Here is a 9178-nt window from a genome sequence, read left to right on the forward strand (position 1 = left end):
GCATTACAGGACCCTCGCATAGCCGTGCAGGCAGGTGGAAGTCGGTGCTGCGGCTGCCGTGCATATGAGTAGTCAACTACAGTGCTAATGCGAGAGAAATTACTACTCACGCACCTTGCGACGTACTGCGCTAAGTGAGCACGCAGTGGAGTCACTATTAAGCGAGGGGAAAGTAGAAGTGGGGATAAGAATCTCAGAGGACAATGGCGTCTGGGGGTGGCTGTCTATTGGGCGGGGGCATGGTGGTGGGCAGAAGGAAGGAGCATGGAAAGCGGATGGCCTTCGACGGCCTTATATGGATGAATACATAAAAGGAAACTCACCAGAGCAACTTTAGGGGAGGTCGAAGGAGACTTTGTTGTTCGTTTGGCCAGTCAACATATATGTGACAGTCAGCAACACCTCTCGGAAGGCGGCACGCATGACGTCACGTCACAGTGGAGATCTGGGTGTGCTGGCCGCGTCATGTCTAGTTAAAACAGGATGGGAGATGACTTACAATGACATATCGGTCCGTGTTGAGACTGCAGTGTGATATCAGCCTGGTATCCCCTGTTCTTGGATTGCCAGCGCCCACCAGGCTGTTAGGCGCTTGCCTGGTAACCCATCTCTGACCTGCGACCGATTATTTTGCTGATGTCAGACTCAGGTCGGCAGCGATCCGACCACTTGTAAGTAATATTGCAGTCGTGCGATATTATACTAGGCTTAAGCCCTTTTTTTTGGCTGTGTAGACGCTCTTATTTTGGACATTGGCAGTGCCAACACTTGGCTCGGCGCGGATTTCCCTTACGCAGTAACGTCTTCCTCCCACGATACTGGTGTGGAGATGGTGAGCGGGAAATTGAGCGATTTGTTACCGGGCTGATCCCGTGGTTCAGTTTGTCCAGTACGCCACTGGATCCTTCTTCGGTAAATTTTGCCAGTTTTTGAGAGACGATGGAGGTTGTTGATTAGATGTCTTAGGCGAAGAATTCCTCGATCAGCTGTTCTTCGCATCATTCATGACGATTCCACAGCAAGCTATCGGTGTTGCCTCGTCTTCTGAAGGCTTCGAAGGAGTGGACGGCGTCTTGGGGTCAGCCTGATCCCTCATTGCATGCCAAAGAATACTAACTTATCTCGTGGACAGTCTCGGACCAGCCGGTCTTACCGCAGGTTGGTTTCGCGTCGGTCCCTTTCGACTATATGCTCATTGAGCCCAGGTACCACCTCTAACGGCGCGTTGGTGCCTACGGTCCTGGACAATGCGTTTTCTCTGGGTCTCATCGAATCAAAAGAACTTGGTATTTTCTTAGAGCCGGTGACTAGCGTCTTGCCTGCGATTGGGGTGCTCTCCTGCGGTGGCGTCGATCCAAGTGCGACTCTTTTCAATGGTGACATTCTCTTCGTGTAAGCAGGTTCCATCCCGCCCCCTATGCGTTCGTGAACCACTCAAATATTCCGTCTTCAGGCCAATTACCACTACTTCTCCTGCTAATCAATTTGTGGGGATCGACCAATCCGTGGCCTACGGATCCACCACCATCCTCAGTGAGACCGCCGGCATTGTCGACACTGGTACCACCCTCCTCCTTCTGGCCTCCGGTGAGCCATTTCGTCTTGGCAAGGCCCAGTCGGGTGATGAATGCTATCTACAGATGCCTTCGCTGCCTATCAACAGCTCACGGGCGCGGTGCTCGATCCGACCACGGGTCTGCTAAGCCTCACTCCTGCGCAGTTCGCCAATTTGCAGAGCCTGTTCTTCAATATCGGTGGTGTACGTTCCTGTTCTCTGGTATCAACCCACATGTTGGACTCACTGTCGTATCAGACTACATATGAGTTCATCCCGAACGCGCAAATTTGGCCTCGTTTCGTACGTTGCTCTTTTCTTATCTCCCGTGCGACTCGCTAATCTGCGTCTTCAAAGCTGAACGCCGAAATCGGCGGTGCTGCGGACGGCATCTATCTCATTATCGGGAATATTGGCTCGCCCTCGGGTGAGGGTCTGGACTTCGTTAACGGCGTCGTATGGCTGGAGAGGTTCTACTTTCTCTGGGACGCTGGTAACAACCAGGCAGGATTTGCGACGACGCAGTTCACCGATGCGACGACCAACTGAGGCTACTTCGGGTGCTGTCTATGTGAGCTCGTGATTTTTCTTGTCGGAAAACGGAAGCATTGTATTTGTGTAATATTTCGATAAGGAAATCACGGCCTTAGGCTCGGCGTCTGCAGACGCGGCCAAGCGCTTTGCGCCAAGTTGAACCTAATTTAGGGCTTGTGTGGTATTGCATCACAGCACTTTGCAGCGAGTCTTCCGCGAGACGTCGCGAAGCAGACACGTGAAGACATGAAAGAGTTCGGTGGGACTTCGCGAGTTGTTGAGTGTAATGTTTGTTACGGAAAGCCCGATCCGGGGAAGAAGCTGCAGGCATGCAGCGCGTGCCGAAAGGTCGACCGAATCGTGTACAGTAGTACTGTTCAGCGTGAGCTCTTACAGGATATGCTTAACTCAAGAACTGACTCGCACTTTCTATAGCGAATGCCAGCAGTGTGATTGGAAACAGGAAAAGCCCTGCCCTCAAAAGAAGATTTGCGGCAAGCAGATACCGATTGAGGATTACGTTGACTGGCATGTCTTTCTAGGCATAATGCGGAGTGATAAACTAGCGTCAGCTAGACTCGGAGTCCCATGCGGTCGTCATGGAATGTATCGTTAAATCGTCTACGCCAGCTTGCCACTCGACCATCCCTGATACGTCGATGTGCTCTTGATCCAGCCAATAAGCTCTATGCGCTTGACCTTGGTGCCCTTGTCGTCGCTCCGCACTTTGCGTCTCTCCCCGTCGCCGATCTCCCAGCGTTGCTCTTTGACTGTGACGAGCCCATCCTTAATCTCATCGCCGCCGAAGATGATCGCGAACGGCACCTCGTCTTTCTCGCCCGCGTCGAACTGCGCAGGCAGTTTCGGCTTCCTCTTGAGCATGAAGTCCGCCTTAGCACCCGGTCAGCACAGACTCCTCCAGAGGGCCCGAAGCACGACGCACCTTGATCCCCGCCTCGCGGAGCTCCTGCACGAGCCGGACGCGCTCCGTGAGCAGGCCGTCGCCGGCGGCCATGACGTAAGCCATCGTGTCCTTGCTGCGCATCCCGCGCTCGACCCACCGGGGCCACAGGAGCGCGAAGATGCGGTCCATGCCGATCGACACGCCCACGCACGGCAGCTGCGCCGCCTTCTTGCCCTCGCCCGCCGCGGCGGCCGTGAACAGGCCGACGAGGCTGTCGTACCGCCCGCCCGCCGCGATCGAGCCGACGCCGACCTTGCTCTCGTCGACCTCCTCCTCCTCCTCCTCGCCGGCCGCGGGCTTCTTCTTCTTCTCCTTCTTCGGCTCCGGCGCGGACGCGGCCGCGGGCGCCGTCTCGGATGGCGCGGCGTTGGCGTTGGCGTCCTTGAAGCCCGGCGGCGCAGACGCCTCAGTGATGGCTTCATAGATGATGCCAGTGTAGTAGTCGAGGCCGCGCGCGAGGGACATATCAAAGGAGATCTGCTACGCGTTTTAGTTGATGGGGCAACAAAGTGGCGCCACGGAGATCACTGGCCTTGTCGACGACCTGGTACGCCTCGAGATATTGGAACAAGACGTCCATCTCTTCGACGCCGAGCTTTGCGCTCGCGTTGGCCATCAGCGCCTGGTCCGCACGGAGCTGGTTTAGCAGCGGCGGGCCGCCTTTGTGCTTCACGTACTCGCCAATCTTGTCCGCGACGGCGGGGTCGAGGCCCTTCTCTTCTGTCATTTCCTTCTTGACGTCTGCCCACGCCATCTAAATGGAATAAGCACGCGTATACCAAGCGTCGGCGGTATGCACGTACCTTGTCGAGCTTGTCGACAGCAGACGAAATAGGACGAATTTTTTCTGGAGGGACTCCGCACACTTCGAAGATACCATCGAGGATTTTTCTGTGGTTGATCTAAAAGATGTCCAGTAAGGTCATAGCGGGATAAGACATGCCACGTACCTTGATAGTGAAGTCTCCAACCTCTAACCGCGTCAAGATGGTGCAAACCAGGCTAATGATCTCGGCATCTGGGATCATCGTATCGTATACGCCAGCAATATCGAAGTCCTGTCGATAACATGAGAGACAGAAACAGAGATGTAGATTGGCATACGCACTGCTTGCGAGAATTCACGCATGCGACCCTTCGACATGACTGGGTTGTCTCTTCGGTAGACCTTGCCGACCTGCCAAAGCTTCGCCTGGATGATAGCGCCGTTCATGGCGAGGTATCGTGCAAGAGGAACAGTGTGATCGTATCTAAGTGCGAGTTCTTCGCCCCCTTGGTCCTTCAAGTCGAAGATGAGCTTCGCGTCTTCGCCGTACTTGCCGGCGAGGATCTCTTTTCGCTCGAAGACCGGTGTGTCGAGACACGAGCCACCATAGGTCGTGAAGCAGTCCTTGACAATCCGTTCAATGTGCTCGCGGCAGTGCATCTCGCCCGAGCCATAGTCACGGGTGCCCTAGAGCGCAGAAAGTCCCAGTGAGCCTGACCACGAACAACCTGCGAGCCTCTGCGGCGCACCTTTGGTGTCTTCAATAGAATCCGCTCCTTCTTCTTCCCGCCATCCTTCGAAGAGCCTCCAGCCATCTGTCCGAGCTTCCTCTTGAGCTCGCCGAGCTTCTTCTTGACCTCCTCGACAGTGGCCGCCTCCGCCTGCTGCTTCCGCAGGTCGTTCAACAGCGCACTCTGCTCCGCGATCTGCGCAGTGAGGGACTCGACTGTCGCCATTTTCCGTGTAATTCGTATTTGCTGCACGCGCCAGGGATTGAGGAGGCGGTAGTTAAGGAATCGATGAGGCGGTGAGCGAGATGCAAACATGCAAGAAATTCGCTCCTCCAGCGCGAGTGACTCTGGGAGATCAAATACTTTATCTTATCTTGAAAGCGCTTAGATTGACCGTGGAGGCCACTGATGCGCTGCCCTTTTACCCGAGTTTGCATTTGCACCTCGCTTAGTCTCGCTTTCACTCACAAAGCATCTCTATAAATTTCACGGACATTCATAACTCAATAAGAGAACATGTATGCTATCGATAGCTTTTCACAGAGGAGTTTGAAGACATCCTCATCCCTTACGTGGCACGGCTACGAGCAACGAGCCAGCGGCACTCGCGCGGATACCGCTGCAGGTGACGTCCACATGTACGGCTCTTATGAGTATTACAGACACTGGAGTACCCCCGCGTCGCGGTCTGGTCCAGGAAGACACCATCCAGCGACAGCTGGGCCGCAAGTCGCGGCTACGTTGCATTACTCGCGATGTCTGAGACGCAAGGCATAGCGACAGCTCGGCGAAGACAATCATGGAGAGCAATGTATGTGCGGGATAGTGTGTTACATTGTCATTTCGTTGTCAAGTGTTGATGATGATGACCGCCTGGATTCGCGAACAATCTACAGATATTATATTACTTTCCGTCCGTTATCTTGTTTTCCGTCTATTCTTCCTCTTCAGAGCCGGATCCTGATCCAGGCTCGTCATCGTCATCGTCTGCGCATTTAAGACGGTTGTGAAGGGTTATGAAGTCTACAAAGCGGATTCAACGCACCATCGACTACATCCTCCTGAGCCCGAGTAGCCTGCGCACGAGCCTTCCGGATGAGCGCGGGCGTCTCCTTGTCGTCCGAGGGGATCAGGTCCACAGCCGTTTCGCCATTCTTGTCTTTGATACTGACCCATCCACATCAGATGACACGTTCGCTGTCACAAGTCGCAAAGGGGTACTACTCACAAGGTGTCTGCACCAGCGTCGAGCAGGCTCTCCACGACCGACCTCCGCAGCTCTGGGTCCTGGATCTTCATGGCAAGATGCAACGGCGTTGCACGCTCTATGCGGTTGATCGGGTCCACGTCGCATTCATCGTGTGAGAGGATGTGTTCGAGCACGTCAATATTGCCCAGCGAGGCGCTATCGGCGCGTTCAGTCCGACCTGCTCGCCACAGCCCCAGTGCTAACACATACGTACGCGTAGTGCAGAGCTATTCCGTTTGATTGCGGATGAGGCTGTGCGCGTCGTGTCAATATTGCAGGCCGGACGCACCAGTGTTTCCTAGACTGCTCTCACAAGGTCAACCGCGTGCTCTCTTCAAGTGCGGGCAGAGACGTACCCGTCCTGGAAGTTGACGTCAAGATCGCCTTCATCGAAGAGCTCGAGCAGCATGTCCTCGTTGTCATCGCGCGCAGCGGCGAGAAGGAGTTCGTCTACACATTATCAGAGCGGTTTGAGATGCCAAGTGCGCTGTTGCAACTATGTGCTGGCTCACTGTTGCTGGCGCCCTTCACTTCTTCAGACATGATAGCTTCGAGTATCGCTCAGGATTGTGCTAGGCTGGGGATGTTCCGAAGGAAGATGGACACGGTGGATGTAGTCAAGAGCTGCGAGCAGGGCTCGGACGAGTCGTCCCGTAGCCCGAGCAACGAGCGTGGGAAGCGCTTGTTAATGACCGCCCGCGTATCTGAGGCCCGAGGCCATATCGTCTAAGTACCAGGCACGCACATATATACAAAATAAAGTTGACGAATTCAACAACAGAGAATGCCCGGGGCATGCCTCATCTCCAACTTCCCGGGAACGCGGCGCGGTCATCGAGCGCCGTCACTAGCCGATGCACCTCTCCCCCTGGCCTCCACCGATCCCTCCCAGATGCCTCCAGCTCGAATTCTCACTTCAGGAGGGCACTCTGTTGCATGAGGTATGCTCTCCGGTACTTCGTGATGCTTGGAAATGGCGACTCTTCCCAATTGTCTTCCAACAGTGTAGCGGCGTCATCAGCAGTCCACCCCGGTGGTACAACCATGAACTCCAATGGCTCCTCCACCAGCGAAAGTATCAGGCCCCCCGCGTTGAAAATGTGCGGACATCGATGCCTTCGTCTTGATAAATTATGGGGATCGGCGTGCCGATGCAGTTGAGAGTGTGCTCAATCTCGTATGAGAAGGTAAGGATGAAGTTGAGCGGATGAAACACCGAGAGACCGTGAAACTCATCATCGGGATTGGGAGCGGAGTCCGCTGGCCAGTCGAGGTTCCATCCTGGAGAAACTCGGGGACAGCCCGCACGCCAGGCTTGGCAGAGCTCCTTGAGCGTATCCACCGGCGGGTACCACGGACCGCTGTATGGGAACGGCGACGCCATCTTTCAAACACGGAGTTGGGGTCCTATAACGCACCACAGTCAGCGCACATGGAATAGTTTACACTCCGAAGTATACCGCAGCGTACCTTAGAAAGCTCCGTGTCTTCCTTTTCGGAAATAAACTCGATCCATCGAAAGTAACCGGCTAGCGTCTGTGGAGGAACGGCACCGTAACTGTGCAACGCGAGCTCGCCGAACGCGTTCCCAATGACGAGCAGGCCAAGTGTGTCGTCAAAGTCGCGCGTCGATGCCAGATACAGCGCTGGCATGCCCGCACCAGTCAACTTGGCAAACGTAGCCCCGCTACTATCACTGTGGCCGCCGCCGGTCGGAAGCAGCGCGGTAACGAGGCTGAAGTCGTCTTTCATCCCCCCATCTTCCGCAATATACAACACAGTATAACACCCATATCCAAAAGACGGAGAGAGGGTGAACGTCACGTACTCGTGGCGGTCCGTTGATACAGTCGGCGAGGACCAGCGGTGTACAGGACGACACTGACCATTCACAGTCTCCAGAGGGACAGCATAGACGTGCAGCCCGAAGCGACCGCATGGAGGGCGATAGGAGGGCACGGACCCGGAAGAGAACATTCTGTGTGCGGCGAGCATCCGCTCGAAAATTCGATGGTGGCGGAGGCGACTCGGTCGTCAAAACATATGACCTCTGTGCCAACAGCCAACGGTGGAGAGCCATCCGACGGGAGTGCATATAGAGAAAGCCAGTAAGGTTCGACCACGGCGGCCAGGTTGTCACCGAAAGCCATTGCGACACAGCCACCCTTTCAAAACCATGAGGCACGGTCAAACATACAAGAAAGCTACTCACTTTTATACTGGCTCTCGATAAAACTGACTCACATGGTCCTGTCGCCAGTCCCAGACGCACGGTACGCTCGGCTCGTTGTACAGCCCAAATCCGACCAAGTCCCCACGAAGGCTTCGAAGGATGGCCACGCCTTCTAAGCTCGCTTTCAGGCAAAATGTCGGGGCCGGCTGGCTTTTGTAGCGGGGCCGCGCTACTGGGATGGGGGGTGCGCTATGATACGTCAGCTATTCATACACCATAACGGTCCACACAATAGCGTCTCACCTGCACCGAAGCTCGAGTGCAAACATTGCGCTGTTGCCTTGCAGATCCAACGCACCGCGGTACACAGGCCCCGAAAGGTAACACTCTGTCAGCGGCGCCGCGGTTCTCTCGTCTTGAAGTAGCTCCGGGACGGACCAAAGAGCGAGAGAGCTCTTGTGAGCATCCGATGAGGCAAAAACGAGGAGTTGGCCTTGAACAAACTTGACCTGAGTCACGGAGTGTGTCAGCAACTAACAATCCAACTGGACTGAGCTACGACAGTGCTGAGGAGACAGACGAGAGGAATGTGAGTGAGGAAAGACCAGCTCGAGTCTGGCTTGTTATTGAGCAGTACAAGCTCCTTTTATACATGTCAGACTGAATACCTAGAATATCCTACGAATATACAGAGGTGTATAGAAAGTAAAAGAATACTATGGAACCCGGGAGAACCATCCAGGATATGTAATATTCATGACATTACCCCCCCGTCTAGAATCGTGTCCTCACGATTATTTACCCGTCTATCCAAAACCTCCTGATCCTCGTTGAGTCTCTGTTAAACTCGACACCTCCTCGATATCGCATGACGCAATGCGTTCCAAAATGACTTGTGCAATTCGGTCGCCGGCGCGTACCTGAAAGGGTTGATTGGTGGAGTTGATCATCACCACGCGTACTTCTCCGATGTAATCTCGGTCCATGACTCCAGCGCCGACATCTATCCCTTTGACTGCTAACCCACTTCGCGGCGCAATTCGTGCATATGTTCCGTGAGGGGCGCGCATTGCTATGCCGGTGCCGACAATCTTGCGATCTCGTGCCGGTATTTTAACGCTTTCAGCCGAATAGAGGTCAAACCCAGCTGATTCTTCGGATCCTTGCTTCAGGAGAATTCCACCCATCCATCAGGGAACACCCAAA

General features: G+C 54.7%; 4 protein-coding genes across 4 annotated transcripts in view; 1 reads left to right on the forward strand and 3 right to left on the reverse strand.

Moving 5' to 3' along the window:
* PHACADRAFT_248745 (uncharacterized protein) overlaps positions 1 to 2250 on the forward strand; it is a 3852-nt gene extending 1602 nt beyond the window's left edge. The window contains exons 5-11 of the mRNA XM_007391186.1: positions 967 to 1078; positions 1133 to 1158; positions 1206 to 1392; positions 1454 to 1587; positions 1641 to 1759; positions 1814 to 1858; positions 1913 to 2250. Of these exons, the coding sequence (XP_007391248.1) occupies positions 967 to 1078; positions 1133 to 1158; positions 1206 to 1392; positions 1454 to 1587; positions 1641 to 1759; positions 1814 to 1858; positions 1913 to 2104 (815 nt within the window). The 3' untranslated portion in view covers positions 2105 to 2250. The remainder of the gene's footprint in view (positions 1 to 966; positions 1079 to 1132; positions 1159 to 1205; positions 1393 to 1453; positions 1588 to 1640; positions 1760 to 1813; positions 1859 to 1912) is intronic.
* Positions 2251 to 2615: 365 nt separating this feature from the next.
* On the reverse strand, positions 2616 to 4804 carry PHACADRAFT_248747 (uncharacterized protein). Its single transcript, XM_007391187.1, has 7 exons — positions 4569 to 4804; positions 4162 to 4506; positions 4004 to 4111; positions 3857 to 3955; positions 3586 to 3807; positions 3033 to 3530; positions 2616 to 2980 (listed from the first exon to the last, which is right to left on the reverse strand). Exons 1-7 carry the CDS (start codon positions 4773 to 4775, stop codon positions 2711 to 2713), a joined length of 1749 nt encoding a protein of 582 aa, XP_007391249.1. The 5' UTR covers positions 4776 to 4804; the 3' UTR covers positions 2616 to 2710.
* Positions 4805 to 5266: 462 nt separating this feature from the next.
* On the reverse strand, positions 5267 to 6429 carry PHACADRAFT_204990 (uncharacterized protein). The gene is made up of 7 exons (XM_007391188.1): positions 6312 to 6429; positions 6156 to 6249; positions 6089 to 6102; positions 6014 to 6026; positions 5779 to 5955; positions 5596 to 5717; positions 5267 to 5537 (listed from the first exon to the last, which is right to left on the reverse strand). The coding sequence occupies exons 1-7, from the start codon at positions 6340 to 6342 to the stop codon at positions 5485 to 5487; spliced, it is 504 nt and encodes a 167-aa protein (XP_007391250.1). The 5' UTR covers positions 6343 to 6429; the 3' UTR covers positions 5267 to 5484.
* Positions 6430 to 6899: 470 nt separating this feature from the next.
* Positions 6900 to 7473, reverse strand: PHACADRAFT_248748 (uncharacterized protein; the record flags this gene model as incomplete). The annotated part of the gene is made up of 2 exons (XM_007391189.1): positions 7266 to 7473; positions 6900 to 7204 (listed from the first exon to the last, which is right to left on the reverse strand). Coding segments are annotated over exons 1-2 (205 nt in total), but the record flags the coding sequence as incomplete, so codon positions are not given.
* Between the last annotated feature and the right edge of the window lie 1705 nt (positions 7474 to 9178).

The sequence above is a fragment of the Phanerochaete carnosa genome, assembly GCF_000300595.1.
Source record: "Phanerochaete carnosa HHB-10118-sp unplaced genomic scaffold PHACAscaffold_1, whole genome shotgun sequence".
Classification (NCBI taxonomy): Eukaryota; Fungi; Basidiomycota; class Agaricomycetes; order Polyporales; family Phanerochaetaceae; genus Phanerochaete; species Phanerochaete carnosa.